We start from the raw sequence: 19,563 nt of genomic DNA on the forward strand, positions 1-19,563 counted from the left end.
AAAAGCTAAATGACTAAACTTTAGGATTCAAATGTTAACAATGGCTGTTGCAGGATTGTGAAACAGTTGATAGTTGTTGCATGGCAGCAAATTTAAAAGTTATTCTCGATCTTGTCCCATACCACCTATGGGCTAAAGAGAAAAGGACCATGGCAGATAATATGAGCCCCTTGCACTGACCACCTCAGGAGAAATAAAGACCAAAAACTTACTTGGAATGACAACCAGTCTAGTCCCACTTCCAAAGAAAACCTTCCTGTTGCCACTGTTATACACAATGCTTTTTGTCTTAACAAATACACATCTTCCTATTTCTACTAGCAGCTAGAACTTTCTTTTAATAAAACTCAAGCTCTAGACTTTAGGAATGAAATATCAAAGACTGCCACCACTGAGAATCTGAAGCAGCATTTGAATAGAATAGAATAGAATAGAATAGAATAGAATAGAATAGAATAGAATAGAATAGAATAGAATAGAATAGAATAGAATTTTTTACTGGCCAAGTGTGATTGGACACACAAGGAATTTGTCTCGGTGCATATGCTCTCAGTGTGCATAAAAGAAAAGATACGTTCATCAAGGTACAACATTTACAACACAAATGATGGTCAATATATCAATATAAATCATAAGGATTGCCAGCAACAAAGTTACAGTCATACAGTCATAAGTGGAAAGAGATTAGTGATGGGAACGATGAGAAGATTAATAGTAGTGCACATTTAGTAAATAGTTTGACAGTGTTGAGGGAATTATTTGTTTAGCAGAGTGATGGACACCTGTAGTATAAAATCCTTTTCTTCATGCTCTAGGTTTCTTTTTTAATATAATATAATATATAATAACAGAGTTGGAAGGGACCTTGGAGGTCTTCTAATCCAACCCCCTGCCCAGGCAGAAAACCCTACACCATTTCAGACAAATGGCTATCCAACATTTTCTTAAAAATTTCCAGTGTTGGAGCATTTACAACTTTTGCAGGCAAGTTATTCCATTTACTGATTGTTCTAACTGTCAGGAAATTTCTCCTTAGTTCTAAGTTGCTTCTCTCCTTGATTAGTTTCCACCCATTGCTTCTTGTTCTACCCTCAGGTGCTTTGGAGAATAGTTTGACTCCCTCTTCTTTGTGGCAACCCCTGAGATATTGGAACACTGCTATCATGTCTCCCCTAGTCCTTCTTTTCATTAAACTAGACATACCCAGTTCCTGCAACCGTTCTTCATATGTTTTAGCCTCCAGTCCCCTCATCATTGTTGCTCTTCTCTGCACTCTTTCTAGAGGTGAATCCACTCTGGCCTTACCATCAATTAATTTTCAGCTTCATTTCAGACATTTCAAGCTCTGGCTTAGTGAGTAAGATGCTGAGCTTGTCGGTCAAAAGGTAAACAATTCAGGGGTTCGAATCCCTAGTGTCGCGTAACGGGGTGAGCTCCCGTTACTTGTCCCAGCTTCTGCCAACCTAGCAGTTTGAAAGCACATAAAAAATGCAAGTAGAAAAATAGGGACCACCTTTGGTGGGAAGGTAACAGCATTCTGTGCGCCTTTGGCATTGAGTCATGCCAGCCACATGACCACGAAGATGTCTTCAGACAGCGCTGGCTCTTTGGCTTTGAAACGGAGATGAGCACCGCCCCCTAGAGTCGGGAACGACTAGCATGTATGTGTGAGGGGAACCTTTACCTTTTTCTTCTATGGAGGTATGACTCTACTCTCTGTCGTTTTCGATCTCAAAATTTAGAGGATTTCCAGGCTCTTGCTGCCTTATCCAATTTGTTCAGGAGAAGCCCCTCTAAATTTATTGGAATTCAATTTTCTTTTAAAGGAGACAAATACTAACTAGCCCATTACCCTTCAGCATCTTCATCAATGATCTGGATAGATAGAGGGGATAGATGGGAAACTCATCAAATTTGCAGATGACACCAAACTAGCAGGAATAACTCACACTCCAGAAGATAAGCTCAAGATACAGAAGGATCTTGACAGACTTGAACATTGGGCGCTATCTAACAAAATGAAATTCAATGGTGAAAAAAAGTAAGGTTCTACGTTTAGGTAAGAAAAACAAAATGCACAGGTACAGTATATGTGGCACCTCGCTCAATAATAGTACCTGTGAAAGGGATCTTGGAGTCCAAGTGAACAATCATTTAAATATGAGCCAGCTGTGTGCTGCAGCTGCCAAAAAAGCCAACACAGTTCTAGGCTACATAAACAGAGGGATAGAATCAAGATCACGTGAAGTGTTAATATCATTTTATAATGCCTTGGTAAGGCCACACTTGGAATACTGCATCCAATTTTGGTCGCCACAAAAATGTTGAGACTCTAGAAAGAGTGTCGAGAAGAACAACAAAGATGATTAGGACACTGGAGGCTAAAATATATAGAGAACAGTTGGTATGTCTAATCTGATGAAAAGAAGGACTGGGGTGACATGATAGTTGTGTCCCAATATCTCAGGGGATGCCACAAAGAAGAAGGGGTCAAGCTATTCTCCAAAGCACCTGAGGGTAGGACAAGAAGCAATGGGTGGAAACTAATCAAGGAAAGAACCTAGAACTAAGAAGAAATTTCCTGACAGTTAGAACAATTAATCAGTGGAACAACCTGTCTCCAGATGTTGTCAATGCTCCAACACTGGAAGTTTTTAAGGAGAGATTGGATAACCATTTGTCTGAAGTGGTGTAGGGTTTCCTGCCGAAGCAGGGGGTTGGACTAGAAGACCTCCAAGGTCCCTTCCAACTTGGTTATTCTATTACCAGAACTAAGATAAGGGAAAGGAAGGAAAGGGGAGGGAAAAGATACGAAACAAAAATCCAAAAGTACAAAAATATATAGTGAAAGAGAAGTTGTTTCAGGTTTTCTTTAGAGCGATTATTAGTACAAAAGACCCTCTTGTGTCAACTAGAAGGTTAAGTTAAAAGGCTAAAACTTACTTGGAAGGACGATCAATCTAGTCCCACTTCCAAAGAAAACCTTCTCATTTCCACTGCTAGACACAATGCTTCCTGTCTTGACAAAAACTTGCCTTGCCATTTGTACCAGTGTCTATATAGTAGTGGCTAAAGTTGTGGAAACCTTTTGGGGGAAAGTGTATTTTCTAAAACTAGCAAATAACACCACTTTTTTGGGAGTAGTACCATAACATTATATATCAATGGGAAGATAATTTAATCAAAAATGTAATGCAATAACTTTTATGAAGGATTTGCTATTAGAACAGCAGTTACAGTATAAAGAAGAAAAGTGAAACACATAGGAAAAAAATGAGATATACAAAAATGATCACCGTAGAAAAAAGGAGATGTGCAAAAATGATCACCATGTCAGTTAATACTAACATAACATAACAACAGAGTTGGAAGGGACCTTGGAGGCCTTCTAGTCCAACCCCCTGCCCAGGCAGGAAACCCTACACCATCTCAGTCAGATGGTTATCCAACATTTTCTTAAAAATTTCCAGTGTTGGAGCATTCACAACTTCTGCAGGCAAGTCGTTCCACTTATTAATTGTTCTAACTGTCAGGAAATTTCTCCTTAGTTCTAAGTTGCTTCTCTCCTTGATCAGTTTCCACCCATTGCTTCTTGTTCTACCCTCAGGTGCTTTGGAGAACAGCCCGACTCCCTCTTCTTTGTGGCAACCCCTGAGATATTGGAACTCTGCTATCATGTCTCCCCTAGTCCTTCTTTTAATTAAACTAGACATACCCAGTTCCTGCAACCGTTCTTCATATGTTTTAGCCAAATGTTTTAATCAAAGCTTCAACCATTTCTTCATATGTTTTAACTTTGTTGGGTAACTTTTAGCATGAATTATGGCCTTACAACGTCTTCCCATGAAGTGAACCAAGTTTTTTAGTTCTGCAGCTGTTATCATGTGAAACCAAGATTGAATGATTGCTTCTATTAACTGGGTTTTATTGCTGGGTCACTTCTGACTAACAAGTTTCTTTCGTCGGCTCCATAGATTTTCAACTGGGTGAAGGTGGAATATGGCCAGGCCATTCCAACAGTGGAATATGATTATTTTGAAACTCTCCCCCCAAAAAGTGGCGTTATTAGCTATCAAATCTCAAAAATACACTTTTCCCAAAAGGTTTCCACAATTTTGGCCACTACTGTAGCTTCCTTTTGGAAAGCTAAATCAGCAGACATTAGGATTAAAATGTAACAGTGGCTTTGGCAGGGTTGTCAAATCTTGGATGGTTGTTTCACGCCAACACATTTCAAAGTTAACTTCAGTGTTGTGCCATATCACAAATGAGCTAAAGAGAGGCTAGCACATATCCAACATCAGTGCTGGGGTTGTCCTTCATTTTGAAAGAAACTGGGGAGCTTTTCCCAAAGGGCCCAGTTCCCAATTCCCAATAATTAAGAATAATTGGAGAAAGAGAGACTTGGAAAAGGTACTATCCGAGTACTTCTCTTAAAGTGTAAAAAGTAATTATAACATTCATGTCACTGTTGACTCACTTTAATCAAGAAATTAATCTTGTCTTAAGCAGAAGGGAAAGAGAAAGAGAAAGAGAAAGGGGAAGGAAATGGGGAGGAAAGGGAAGGGGGAAAAGAATAAAGAAAAAGAAAAGAAAGTGAGGAGAGAAGAAGAGGAGAGAGAGAGAGAGAGAGAGAGAAGAGAAAAAAGAGAGAAGAGAAAGAAAAGAGAAAGAAAGATGAAAGAGAAAGAAAAAGAAAAAGAGGAAAAGAAAAAGGAAGGAAAGGAAAAGAAAAAAAGAAAAGGTGAAAGAAAGAGGGAAAAGAAAGAAAAGAAAAAGGAAGATGAAAGAGAAAGAAAGGAAAAGAGAAAAAGAAAGGAAAAAAAGAAAAGAAAGAAAAAAGAAAATAGGAAGATAAAAGAGAAAGAAAGAAAAGAGAAAAAAGAGGAAAAAGGAAAAAGAAAATAGGAAGATGAAAGAGAAAGAAAGAAAGAGAAAGAAAGAAAGAAAGAAAGAGAAAGAAAGAGAAAGAAAAGGAAGATGAAAGAAAGAGAGAAAGAGAAAAGAAAAGAAAGAAAGGAAAGGAAGAAAAGGTGAAGAAAGAAAGAGGAAAGAAAGAGAAGAAAAGGAAGATGAAAGAGAAAGAAAGAAAGAGAAAGAAAGGAAAGGAAAGGAAAGAAAGAAAAGAAAAGGAAGAATAAAGAGAAAGAGAAAGAGAGAGAGAGAGGAGAAAAAGAGAGAGAGAAAGGAAGGAAAGAAAGAAACAAGGGAGAGACAGAGAAAGAAAGAAAGAAAGAAAGAAAGAAAGATGACAGAAAAAAGAAAGAAAGAAAGAAAAAAAGAAAGAAAGAAAGAAAGAAAGAAAGAAAGAAAGAAAGAAAGAAAGAAAGAAAGAAAGAAAGAAAGAGCTTGCCTTCCTTTAAAAATGTATCACCATAATATCACTCACTTGGTATAACGTTCAGTTTCGTCCCAGCACCAAAAGTGAGTTTGCTACTTCCTCCTCCATACATGCACATTGATTCAACCCTTTGCAAGATCTCTACATACAGTTCTCTCCACACCGTTCACTACTTAGTCCCAGCCTGATGGACAAATGGATCAACGGGTTTATTTCAAAACCTAACCCATACCACATTTCTGACATCAATACAATTGAACGTGTCCAGAAATATTTTACAAGAAGAGTTCTCCGCTCCTCTGAATACAACAAAATACCTTATGCCACCAGACTTGAAATCCTGGGATTAGAAAACTTAGAACTCCGCCGCCTTCGACATGACCTGAGTTTAACTCATAGAATCATCTATTGTATTGTAATAGAATCATCTATTGTAATGTCCTTCCTGTCAAAGACTACTTCAGCTTCAATCGCAGCAATACACGAGCACACAATAGATTTAAGCTAAATGTGAACCGCTCCAATCTTGATTGCAGAAAATATGACCTCAGTAACAGAATTGTTAATGCTTGGAATACACTACCTGACTCTGTGGTCTCTTCCCAAAATCCCCAAAGCTTCAACCAAAAACTGTCTACCATTGACCTCACCCCATTCCTAAGAGGTCTGTAAGGGGCGTGCATAAGAGCACAAGAGTGCCTACCATTCCTGTCCTAATGTTCCCTTTCATTATATCCAATTAATATTGTTATTATATAATTATGCTTATATATATGCTTATATATCGTATAGTTATTTCATGCTTATGCTTATATATACTGTGTGACAAAATAAATAAATAAATAAATAAAATAAATAAATTGTAGAGCTAATTCATTTCCAGATAATAGGAGCCAAGAAAGCACCATCTTGCACTGACCCACAACAGAGGAAATGAAGAACAAAAACTTACTTGGTATGACAACCAGCCTAGCCCCACTTCCAAAGAAAACCTTTCTGTTGTCAATGTTAGACACAGTGTTCTCTGCCTTGACACAAAACATATCTTCCTTTTTGTATCAGCAGTTGGCATTTCCATTTGAAAAACTAAACCTCTCGAGGTTTTAGGATTAAAATACCAAACACTGTAGCGACTGGGAATTTGAAGGAACCTTTGGACAGCTGTAGGTATGAAAAGGGACTTGATGGCTCAGTGGTTAAGATGCCGAGCTTGTCGATCGAAAGGTCGGCAGCTCGGCGGTTCGAATCCCTAGTGCTGCCGCGTAACGGGGTGAGCTCTCGTTACTTGTCCCAGCTTCTGCCAACCTAGCAGTTTCGAAAGCATGTAAAAATGCAAGTAGAAAAAATAGGAGCCACCGTTGGTGGGAAGGTAACAGCATTCCGTGCGCCTTTGGCGTTGAGTCATGCCAGCCACATGACTACGGAGACGTCTTCGAACAGCGTTGGCTCTTTGGCTTTGAAATGGAGATGAACACCGCCCCCTAGAGTCGGGAACGACTAGCACATATGTGTGAGGGGAATCTTTACCTTTACTTTTAGTTATGATATCTTTTTCTTGGTGCTCTAATATCTCCTTCGGAAGGGTGAATCATCTCTGGCCTTTCCAGCAATTATTTTCCAGACTCATTTCTGACATTTCAAGACTCTTACTTACAGGGCCAACCAACTTGTCTGTTCAGAAAAACACCCAGTAATTTAAACATTATTTTATTTTCTGAAAGGGCTAATGACTCATTCATATTTATTGAAGTGGTTATGGAAGTTATCCAGCAGGAACAGGCTAGTTACAATAGAATGAGTGAATATAGGAAGGAAGGAAGGAAGGAAGGAAGGAAGGAAGGAAGGAAGGAAGGAAGGAAGGAAGGAAGGAAGGAAGGAAAGAAAGAAAGAAAGAAAAAGAGAATGAAGGAAGGAAGGGGAGGGAGGGAGGAAAGAAGGAAGGAAAGAAAGAAGGAAGGAAGGAAAGGAAGGAAGGAAGGAAAGAAAGAAAGAAAGAAAAAGAGAATGAAGGAAGGAAGGGGAGGGAGGGAGGAAAGAAGGAAGGAAAGAAAGAAGGAAGGAAGGAAAGGAAGGAGGAGAAGGAGGAAGATAAGGAGGAGGAGAAAAAGAAGAAGAGGAGGAGGAGGAGAAAGAGGAGAAAGAGAGAGAAAGGAAAGAAAAAAGGAAAGAAAAAGGAAGAGGGAGGGAGGGAGGGAGGGAGGGAGGAAGGAAGGAAGGAAAGAAAAGAGAGAGAGAAGGAAGGAAGGAAGGAGAGGAGGGAGGGAGTAAGAAAAGAAAGAAAGAAGGAAGGAAGGAAAGGAAGGAGGAGGAGGAGGAGAAGAAGAGGAGAAGGAGGAGAAAGAGAAAGAAAGGAAGGAAGGAAGGAAGGAAGGAAGGAAGGAAGGAAGGAAGGAAAAAAAGAAAGAAAGAAAGAAAGAAAGAAAAAGAGAGAGAGAGAAGGAAGGAAGGAAGGAAAGGGAGGGAGGGAGGAAAGAAGGAAGGAAAGAAAGAAGGAAGGAAGGAAAGGAAGGAGGAGGAGGAGGAGGAGGAGAAAGAGAGAGAAAGGAAAGAAGGAAGGAAGGAAGGACGGAAGAGGGAGAGCCAGGGAGGAAAAGAATGGAAAGAAATAGAAAGAAGGATCTTCATTTTCTTTGCAGCAGTTTTTACTTTAAAAGACTATCCTGTGTTGAATAAAAGGCTAAAACGTACTTGGAATGACAACCAGTCTAGTCCCACTTCCAAAGAAAACCTTATAATTTCCACTGCTTGGACACAGCGCTTCCTGCCTTAGCAGAAACATGCCTTCCTATTTCTATCAGCCAGCATAACTTCCTTCAGAAAAGCCAAATCTTAGACTTTAACCCCAAAGGTGCTTTTTCAGAAGGCAACTGGACTTGCTCGTTTTTCCTACTGAACATCCAAGAAGTTTCTTCAGCTCTGACAGGATAGTGGGGAATTGGATCCTGTCAGATCCCAGGAGCTTCTTCAGCTCTGCCTATCCTGTCAGAGTTGAAGAAGCTTCTGGGATGAGAAACTTCTGGGATGTCTTCAAGAGACAAAACAAGAAAGTCCAGTTGCCTCCTGAAAAAAAGCACCTTTGGGAAAACCATGACCTGGATGACTGAGAGTCTCTACAGATTCTAGACTTTAAGATGAAAATGTGCAAGACTCAGTTCTTGGAGATGAGAAATTTCGTTTCACCAAGGTGGCAGGAATAGCCCACACTCTAGAAGATAGGCTGAAGATACAGAAGGATCTTGACAGACTTGAACATTGGGTGCTATCTAACAAAATGAAATTCAACAGTGAAAAAAGTAAGGTTCTACATTTAGGCCAAAAATACAAAATGCACCAGTACCGTATATGTGGTACCTTGCTCAATAGTAGTACCTGTGAGAGGGATCTTGGAATCCTAGTGGACAACCATTTAGATATGAGCCAGCAGTGTGCAGCAGCTGCCAAAAAAGTCAACACAGTTCTGGGCTGCACAGAGGGATAGAATCAAGATCATGTGAAGTGTTAATACCACTTTATAATGCCTTGGTAAGGCCACACTTGGAATATTGCATTCAGTTTTAGTCACCACGATGTAAAAAAGATGTGGAGACTCTAGAAACAATGCAGAGAAGAGCAACAAAGATGATTAGGGGACTGGATGCTAAAACATATGAAGAACGGTTGCAGGAACTGGGCATGCCTAGTTTAATGAAAAGAAGGACTAGGGGAGACATGATAGCAGTGTTCCAATATCTCAGGGGTTGCCACAAAGAAGAGGGAGTCTAACTATACTCCAAAGCACCTGAGGGAAGAACAAGAAGCAATGGGTGGAAACTAATCAAGGAGAGAAGCAACCTAGAACTAAGGAGAAATCTCCTGACAGATAGAACAATCAATAAGTGGAACAACTTGCCTGCAGAAGTTGTAAATGCTCCAACACTGGGAATTTTTTAAAAAATGTTGGATAACCATTTGTCTGGTGTAGGGTTTCCTGCCTAAGCAGGGGGTTGGACTAAAAGACGTGCAAGGTCCCTTCCAACTCTTTTATTATATTTTATATATATATTATATTTGAACAGCTGTACCTATCAAAGAAACAAAGAAAAAAAAGAGGGAGGGAAGGAATGGAAAGAAATATAAAGAAGGATCTTTATATTGTCTTTGCAGCAATTATTACTTTAAAAGACCTTACTGTGTAGAATAAAAGGTTAAAACTTACTTGGCATGACAACCAGTCTAGTCCCTCTTCCGAAGATGAATTTATTGAGGATGTTATCCACAGTGTTTTCTGCCTTGACAAAAACATGCCTTGCCATTTCTATCAACCAGCATCACTTCCTTTAGAAAAGCTAAATCTCTAGACTGAAATGTCCAAGACTCACTACTTGGAGATCACATGCTTCATTTGGACATCTGTACTGATCAAATAGTATCATTAGGGCTCTAGGTTCTACTTTGGAGGTGTGAACCCACTCCCTGACATTTTCTATCCCATACTTTAGAGGATTTCCAGATGCTTATTGGCCCAATTGGTTCAGGAAAAGCTCCTGTAGATTTATTAGAATTTAAATTTCTTTAAAAGAAGTTAAAAACTAACTGGAACTAAAAGAAAGGAAGGAAGGAAACACAAAACAAAAAGCAGAAAGAAAGCAAGGAAGGAAAGAAAGAAAGAAGAATAGAATAGAATAGAATTTTTTTTTTATTGGCCAAGTGTGATTGGACACACAAGGAATTTGTCTTGGTGCATATGCTCTCAGTGTAGATAAAAGAAAAGATACGTTCATCAAGGTACAACATTTACAACACAATTGATGGTCAATATATCAATATAAATCATAAGGATTGCCAGCAACAAGTTATAGTCATACAATCATAAGTGGAAAGAGATTGGTGATGGGAACTATGAAACGATTAATAGTAGTGCAGATTCAGTAAATAGTCTGAAAGTGATGAGGGAATTATTTGTTTAGCAGAGTGATGGCCTTCGGGAAAAAACTGTTCTTGTGTCTAGTTGTTCTGTTGTGCAGTGCTCTATAGCGTCGTTTTGAGGGTAGTAGTTGAAACAGTAGTTGAAGGAAGAAAGGAAAGAAAGGAAGGAAGGAAGGAGGGAGGGAGGGAGGGAAGGAAGGAAGGAGGAAAGGAAGGAAAGAAAGAAAGAAAGAAAGAAAGAAAGAAAGAAAGAAAGAAAGAAAGAAAGAAAGAAAGAAAGAAGAGGGATGGAAAAAGGAGGGAATGAAGGAAGGAAGGAATGGAAGGAAAGAAAGACAGACAGAAAGAAAGAAGGAAAGAAAGAAAGATAGAAAGAAAGAAAGAAGAGGGAGGGAAGGAGGGAGGGGATGAATGAATGAAGTAAGGAAGGAATGGAAGGAAAGAAAGAAAGAAAGAAAGAACAAATAGAATAGAATAGAATAGAATAGAATAGAAGAGAAGAGAAGAGAATAGAAGAGAAGAGAAGAGAAGAGAAGAGAAGAGAAGAGAAGAGAAGAGAAGAGAAGAGAAGAGAAGAGAATTTTATTGGCCAAGTGTGATTGGACACACAAGGAATTTGTCTTGGTGCATATGCTCTCAGTGTACATAAAAGAAAAGATACCTTCATCAAGGTACAACATTTACAACACAATTGATGGTCAGTATATCAACATAAATCATAAGGATTGCCAGCAACAAGTTACAGTCATAGATGGCCTTCGGGAAAAAGCGTCATTTTGGAAAAGGAAAGAAAGAAAGAAAGAAAGAGAGAGAGAGAGAAAGAAAGAAAGAAAGAAAGAAAGAAAGAAAGAAAGAAAGAAAGAAAGAAAGAAAGAAAACATAAGGAAGGATCTTCATATTTTCTTTGCAGCAATTATTACTTTAAAAGACCATTCTGTGTAGAATAAAAGGCTAAAACTTACTTGGCATGACAACCAGTCTAGTCCCTCTTCCAAAGAAAACTGTATTACTTCCAGAGATAGACACAATGCTTTCTGCCTTGACAAAAACATGCCTTCCTATTTCTATCAACCAGCATCACTTCCTTCAGAAAAGCTAAATCTCTAGACTGTAGGATTGAAATGTCCAAGACTCACTTCTTGGACATCAGAGGCTTCATTTGGACATCTGTACCTATCAAATAGTATCATTAGGGCTCTAGTTTCTTCTTTAGAGGTGTGAACCCACTCCCTGCCATTTTCTGTCCCATACTTTAGAGGATTTCCAGATTCTTACTGGCCTATCCAATTTGTTCAGAAAAAGGTCCTATAGATTTATTCTAATTTCAATTTCTTTCAAAGAAGTTAAAAACTAACTGGAACTAAGATAAAAGAAAGGAAGGCAAGAAAATAAAAAACAAAAGGCAAGCAGGCAGAAAGAAAGAAAGAAAGAAAGAAAGAAAGAAAGAAAGAAAGAAAGAAAGAAAGAAAGAAAGAAAGAAAGAAATGGGGGTGGGGGAAGGAAGGAAGGAAGGAAGGAAAGAAAGAAAGGAAGGAAGGAAGGAAGGAAGGAAGGAAGGAAGGAAGGAAGGAAAGAGGGAGGGAGGGAGGGAGGGAAGGAAGGAAAGAATGGAAGGAAGGAAGGAAGGCAGAAAGAAAGAAAGAAAGAAAGAAAGAAAGAAAGAAAGAAAGAAAGAAAGAAAGAAAGAAGAGGGAGGGAAAGAGGCAGGGAATGAATTAATGAAGTAAGGAAGGAATGGAAGGAAAGAAAGAAAGACAGGAAGGAAGGAAGGAAGGAAAGAAAGAAAGAAAGAAAGAAAGAAAGAAAGAAAGAAAGAAAGAAAGAAAAGGGATGGAAAGAGGAGGAATGAATGAAGGAAGTAAGGAAGGAATGGAAGGAAAGAAAGACAGACAGAAAGAAAGAAGAAAGAAAGATAGAAAGAAAGAAAGAAAGAAAGAAAGAAAGAAAGAAAGAAGAGGGAGGGAAGGAGGGAGGGAGGGAATGAATGAATGAAGTAAGGAAGGAATGGAAGGAAAGAAAGAAAGACAAAAAGGAAGGAAGGAAGGAAAGAAAGAAAGAAAGAAAAGAAAGAAAGAAGAGATGGAGGGTGGGGGAAGGAAGGAAGGAAGGAAAGAAAGGAAGGAAGGAAGGAAAGAGGGAGGGAGGGAAGGAAGGAAAGAATGGAAGGAAGGAAGGCAGAAAGAAAGAAAGAAAGAAAGAAAGAAAGAAAGAAAGAAAGAAAGAAAGAAAGAAAGAAAGAAAGAAAGAAAGAAGAGGGAGGGAAGGAGGGAATGAATGAATGAATGAAGTAAGGAAGAAATGGAAGGAAAGAAAGAAAGACAGAAAGGAAGGAAGAAAAAAGAAAAAAGAAAGGAAAGAAGGAAAGAAAGAATAGAAGGAAAGAAAGAAAGAAAGAAAGAAAGAAAGAAAGAAAGAAAGAAAGAAAGAAAGAAAGAATGGAAAGAAACAGAAAGAAGGATCTTCATATTTTCTTTGCAGAAATTATTACTTTAAAAGATCTTCTTGCCTAGATCTGAAGGGCAACAATAAAGAGCTAAAACTTACTTGGTATTATGACTAGCCTTGTCCCACTTCCAAAGATCACCTTATTGTAGTTGCTATACACAATGCTTTCTGCCTTGTCAAAAACATGCCTTCCTATTTCTATCAGCAATTATATCTTCCATTAGAATAGCTAAATCACTAGACTTTAGGATTAAAATGTCAAGGACCCGGCTCCTGGAAATCTTAAAAATTCATTTGGACATCTGTATGTATAAAATGCTATTATTAGGATCTGAGTTTCTTCTTCAAAGGTGTGAATCCCATCTGCTCTTCGCACCCATAATTCCCAGACCCTTTTCAAACATTTCATGACCCTTAACTCTTGTCAGCCAGCTGATCTGTTCAGAAAAAGCCCTCATAAATCTATTTGTTATATCATGTAGATTATATGGTATAATAATCTATAATAATATTATGGAATATTAGATTAGATTATTTAGAATAGAATAGAATAGAATAGAATAGAATAGAATAGAATAGAATAGAATAGAATAGAATAGAATAGAATAGAATTTTTTTATTGGCCAAGTGTGATTGGACACACAAGGAATTTGTCTTGGTGCATATGCTCTCAGTGTACATAAAAGAAAAGATATGTTCATCAAGGTACAACATTTACAGCACAATTGATGGTCAATATATCAATATAAATCATAAGGATTGCCAGCAACAAAGTTACAGTCATACAGTCATAAGTGGGAGGAGATGGGTGATGGGAACTATGAGAAGATTAATAGTAGTACAGATTTAGTAAATAGTTTGACAGTGTTGAGGGAGTTCTGCACACCAGAAAAACTAGACACAAGAACAGTTTCTTCCGGAACGCCATTACTCTGCTAAACAAATAATTCCCTCAACACTGTCAAACTATTTACTAAGTCTACACTACTATTAATCTTCTCATCATTCCCATCACCAATCTCCTTCCACTTAATGCTGTATGACTGTAACTTTGTTGCTTGTATCCTTATGATTTATATTGATATCAATTGGTTCCTGATTGCTTATTTGTACCCTATGACTATCATTAAGTGTTGTATCTTATGATTCTTGATGATCTTTTCTTTTATGTACACTGACAGCATATGCACCAAGACAAATTCCTTGTGTGTCCAATCACACTTGGCCAATAAAAAATTCTATTCTATTCTATTCTAAACCAGACATAGGCAAATAATTGGGCTAACACTCAATAAATATGCAATGCCTTCCAGATTCCTACCTGCTTTGACAATGAGTTTTGTTCCAGATCCAAAGTAGATCTTGTCCGCATTATAACCCACAACAGTACATTCCTTTACAAAAACCAGCAACGATACAAGAATCTTGTCATCATATGCACCTTAATCACATCCAGAGTGGCATACAACTCTTCTAAACTGCAATTTCTCTGCAAATATGCTTGCATTTCAAGACCTGTTTGATCCATTCTCATGTACCTTGGTTGACTTTCAGGCTCATCCCATTTCCAAAGGTCACTTTGTAGTTTTTTACAAGACTACAAACTCTTTTACAAGAAGAGTTTTCCATTCCTCTGAAAACAACAAAATACCTTATCCCACCAGACTTGAAATCCTAGGCTTAGAAAACTTGGAACTCCGTCGCCTTCGACAAGACCTAAGTTTAACTCATAGAATCATCTATTGTAATGTCCTTCCTGTTAAAGACTACTTCAGCTTTAATTGCAACAATACAAGAGCAACCAACAGATTTAAACTTAATGTTAACCGCTTTAATCTAGATTGCAGAAAATATGACTTCTGTAACAGAATCATCAGTGCTTGGAATACTTTACCTGACTCTGTGGTCTCTTCCCATAATCCTAAAAGCTTTAACCAAAAACTTTCTACTATTGACCTCACCCCATTCCTAAGAGGACCATAAGGGGTGTGCATAAGTGCACAAACGTGCCTACCGTTCCTGTCCTATTGTTTTTTTCTTTTCTTCTTCCTATATATATGCTTATACCTCCTTATATTTACTCATATATGTGTTTATATACTATATAATCCTTTTTATATGATGTTGTGACAAAATAAATAAATAAAATAAATAAATAGTCCCCGGAAAATGAACAGCACTGGAAAAATATTGCTTTAGGAAAATTCCAGAAAAGAAATTCTCGGCATTGCTCACTAGATATTCCTCCCCACCGCCACTCCTTATTTAATATTGTTCTTCAACACAATACATTAATGCAAAGAAAATTAATATTGAAGAGTCAAAAAGAGTCAAAAACCAGCCAATGGTGGTTGATGGTAGCATGCTTCACACCTGAAGTCTCTGGCCCAAGAAGGATTCTTCGGTACAATTAAGAGACCCATGAGAGTCGCTGTTTATGCAGGGGAAATAGATGAATCTCAGCTTTGATTTAATATCTACCACTTTTAATGTCAGTTCTTCAACTTGCTTGATTTAAAATGTAGCAATTGTACTTGCAGAAATTAACATAATCAAAAACCTTAAGAGAGTTGGGCGAACGTTGAAGCCCCTTTCCCAGTTATGAATCTATGGATAGTTTGTCTGTCTGTCTACAGTATCATCTATCATCCATCTATCTATCTATCTATCTATCTATCTATCTATCTATCTATCTATCTATCTATCTATCTACCTACCTACCTGTCATCTATCTTATCCCATTCCCATCCCATCCCATCCATTCCCATCCCATCCCATCCCATCCCAACCAGGCCAGTCCAGGCCAGTCCAGGCCAGTCCATCCATCCATCCATCCATCCATCCATCCATCCATCCGTCCGTCTGTCTGTCTGTCTATCTATCTATCTATCTATTTATCTATCTATCTGTCATCTATCCTATCCTATCCTATCCTATCCTATCTTATCCTATCCAATCCAATCCATCCATCCATCCATCCATCTATCTATCTATCTATCTATCTATCTATCTATCTATCTATCTATCTATCTATCATCTATCTATCCTCTATCCTCTATCCTCTATCCTATCCAATGCAATCCAATCCAATCCAGTCCAATCCAATCTATCTATCTATCTATCTATCTATCTATCTATCTATCTATCTATCTATCTACCTAGCTACCTACCTACCTGTCATCTATCCTATCCCATTCCCATCCCATCCCATCCATTCCCATCCCATCCCATCCCATCCCATCCCATCCCAACCAATCCAGTCCAGTCCAGTCCAGTCCAGTCCAGTCCAATCCATCCATCCATCCATCCATCCATCCATCCATCCATCCATCTATCTATCTATCTGTCATCTATCCTATCCTATCCTATCCTATCCAATCCAATCCATCCATCCATCCATCCATCCATCCATCCATCCATCCATCCATCTATCTATCTATCTATCTATCTATCTATCTATCTATCTATCTATCCTATCTATCTATCCTCTATCCTATCCAATGCAATCCAATCCAGTCCAATCCAATCTATCTATCTATCTATCTATCTATCTATCTATCTATCTATCTATCTATCTATCTATCTATCTATCTATCTATCTATGACCTTGTTTATAGATTGTGTCATGTGGAAGCAGCACCTATTCACCCAATGGGCCTCAAACTATAATGAATTTTATTCCAGATCAGGAGATCTGCCAAGTTTCGTTATGGAGACTATGAAATGAATTGCTACATGAGAAGCTGTCCATGGCAGAAGATTCTAGCTGCCACAAATGTGTCATCTTTTTGTTTGTTTTTCCTTCATTCCTATAATTCTCTTAAATTTAAACATCCCATTGAGAAGCTGCTGCTTTGAAAGTTTTTTTCTAGAAATAAATACCTACATTAGCACAGCTGTCTCACAGCCTTTTCCATTTTTCCTGCCAGTTTTTCCTTGATGACCAATTTTAACATGGATTTATTTTTATTTTTATTTTTTGCAAAATCCAAAGAGAAATATCTGTTTAGCTACAAATTGCATGATTTTGTATAAATCTCTGATCCTACATTGAAACTAAAAGAAGAGAAATAAGACGGTGACAAAAAAGTTGTTTAACTTACTTGGAGTTATAACCAGCGGAGTGCCAGAGCCGAAAATGATTTTTTTGTAGTTATCTTCCACAGCAATACAGTCCTTTACAAAAACTACAGTAGATCCAGATGCTACCAGTGGCTTCAAAGATCCATTAGGTAAAAGTGCAGGTTTTCATTGTCTAACTTTGTCTGGTTCTAGGGGACGGTGCTAATCTCCATTTCCTAGCTAAGGGAGACATTGTTGTCCAAAGACATTTCCTGTGGTCATGTGGCCAGCATGACTATACTCCGCGATGCATGGAATGCTTTTACCTTCCCATCAAAGTTGGTGCATATTTATCTACTTGCATTTGCATGCTTTTGAACTGCTAGGTTGAACTGCTAGGTTGGTAGGACCTGACTCAAGAATGGGAACTCATCACATATTTGAGTCTCAAACTGCCCACCTCTCGGTCAACGTCCAGTGACTTAACCACCAGGCCACTGCATCTCTTTAAAAAGCCATTAGCATAGCCACATATTCAGTTTTCTGTCCAATCCAGAATCCTCTATCACTGCATCAGTCACCTCCTCCCACAATTACCTACGTTTGCACAATGAATTGTCTACCTTTGTGTTACCAGGATGAACTTGTGGTTCTGTTCCACCTATCGATAACGTTCTATCTCGTATATTGTTCACCCAGGGGAAAATCTCTTTACAAAACCTGAGCGTCATTCAATAGCACTCTGGAATAGAGTAGAGTAGAGTAGAGTAGAATAGAGTAGAGTAGAGTAGAATAGAATAGAATAGAATAGAATAGAATAGAATAGAATAGAGTAGAGTAGAGTAGAGTAGAATAGAATAGAATAGAATAGAATAGAATAGAATAGAATAGAATAGAATAGAATAGAATAGAATAGAATGGAATGGAATGGAATGGAAAATAGAATAGAATAGAATAGAATAGAATAGAGTAGAGTAGAGTAGAGTAGAGTAGAGTAGAGTAGAGTAGAGTAGAATAGAATAGAATAGAATAGAATAGAATAGATTAGATGGAATGGAAAATAGAATAGAATAGAATAGAATAGAATAGAATAGAATAGAATAGAATAGAATAGAATAGAATGGAATAGAATGGAATAGATGGAATGGAATGGAAAATAATAGAATAGAATAGAATAGAATAGAATAGAATAGAATAGAATAGAATAGAATAGAATAGAATAGAATAGAATAGAGGAAGGGAAGGGAAGGGAAGGGAAGGGAAGGGAAGGGAAGGGAAGGGAAGGGAGGGAAGGAAAGGGATGAGAAGAAAAGAGAAGAGAAGAGAAGAGAAGAGAAGAGAAGAGAAGAGAAGAGAAGAGAAGAGAAGAGAATTTTTTATTGGCCAAGTGTGATTAGACACACAAGGAATTTGTCTCTGGTGCATAAGCTCTCAGTGTACGTACAACAATAGTGATAGATCATTACCATAGTCATTGTAAAAATACATTCATCATAACACATCACAAGAAGGGAGATTGGAAATGGCCAATGACATTCCAAACAGCAGCTCAGAACAAAAGTCACACCGAAGAAAGGATCATCACAGAAGCTGACAAAGCCACCTTCAAAGCACTACACAAGTACGCTAAGGTTTAATATTAGTGGACCAACTTACTTGGCCTAACCATCAGCCTGGTACCAGATCCCCATCTTGTCATCGTAACTCACAGTGTTACTGTCCCTAACAAAAACTCATCGATTTTTCTCAATGCTTTTACAACACAGGCAGTAAACGTGCAGGATAGGGTTGTCATTTTCTCACACAAATCACAAACAATTGATGGATATAAATTGTGGGCGGGAAGAGGAAGGAAAAAACACCTGTTGCACTGACCACAGTCCAAGAAGTTCTTATTCCTTCCTCTTTAGCCCAAGAACCAAGGGCTAAAACTTACTTGGCATTACGACCAGCCTAGTCCCACTTCCAAAGGTGACTTTATCGAAGTTGGTAGCACTCACAGTGGTTTCTGCCTTGACAAAAACATGCCTTCCTTTTTACCTCAACTTTCTTTTGAAAAGCTAAATATCTAGATTTTAGGATTAAAGTGTTGAGGATTACAACTATAAGTCGTCCTCAACATATGACCGCAATTGAGCCCAAAATTTCTGTTGCTAAGCAAGACCATTGTTAAGTGAATTTTGCTCTCTTTTATGACCTTTCCTGCCAGGATCTGTCAAGTGAAACACCACAGTTCTTCAGTTAGTGCAGCAGTTCTCAACCTGTGGGTCGCAACCCTGTTGGGGGTCAAATGATGATTTGCCAGGGGTCGCCTAAGACTATCGGAAATATGGGAAGTATACTTGCGAGTCGAAGAATCGTGCTCCAATGGTTGACTCCACAAGCCAGCTGCAGGTTCTTCAAATCGCTAGCCGAATTCGGCTTCAGGCACGATGAATTAAAAAAGAGAGAAATCTTTGCTCTGATGTCTCCCTCTCAAGCCAGCTGCAATCACTCCCAATCCCTAGCCTAATCTGGCTTCAGGCGTGATAAACTTAATAGGGGAGGAGTCTCTGCTTTAATGCCTCCGTGCTCAAGGCAATCGCAAGCAGTTCAGATCGCTAGCCAATACGGCTTCAGGCGCGATAAATTCAAAACGAAAATAATTTTTTGGTTGGGGTCGCCATATTGTGGGGAATTGCATTAAAGGGGTCGCCACATCATGGGGAATTGTATTAAAGGGGTCACAGCACTATAAAGGCTGAGAACCACTGAGTTAGTGAGTCAATCTGGCTTCTCTATTGACTTTGCTCATCAGAAGAGGATCACAA

At 38.4% G+C, this 19,563-nt stretch overlaps 1 protein-coding gene across 1 annotated transcript in view; it reads right to left on the reverse strand.

Annotated features, from left to right (window-relative positions):
- The window catches only part of LOC131197884 (T cell receptor alpha chain MC.7.G5-like), a 148,582-nt gene that overhangs the window by 102,074 nt on the left and 26,945 nt on the right, over positions 1 to 19,563 (reverse strand). The window contains exon 3 of the mRNA XM_058182381.1: positions 8,093 to 8,106. Within this exon, the coding sequence (XP_058038364.1) occupies positions 8,093 to 8,106 (14 nt within the window). The remainder of the gene's footprint in view (positions 1 to 8,092; positions 8,107 to 19,563) is intronic.

Source organism: Ahaetulla prasina, chromosome 4 (assembly GCF_028640845.1).
Source record: "Ahaetulla prasina isolate Xishuangbanna chromosome 4, ASM2864084v1, whole genome shotgun sequence".
Classification (NCBI taxonomy): Eukaryota; Metazoa; Chordata; class Lepidosauria; order Squamata; family Colubridae; genus Ahaetulla; species Ahaetulla prasina.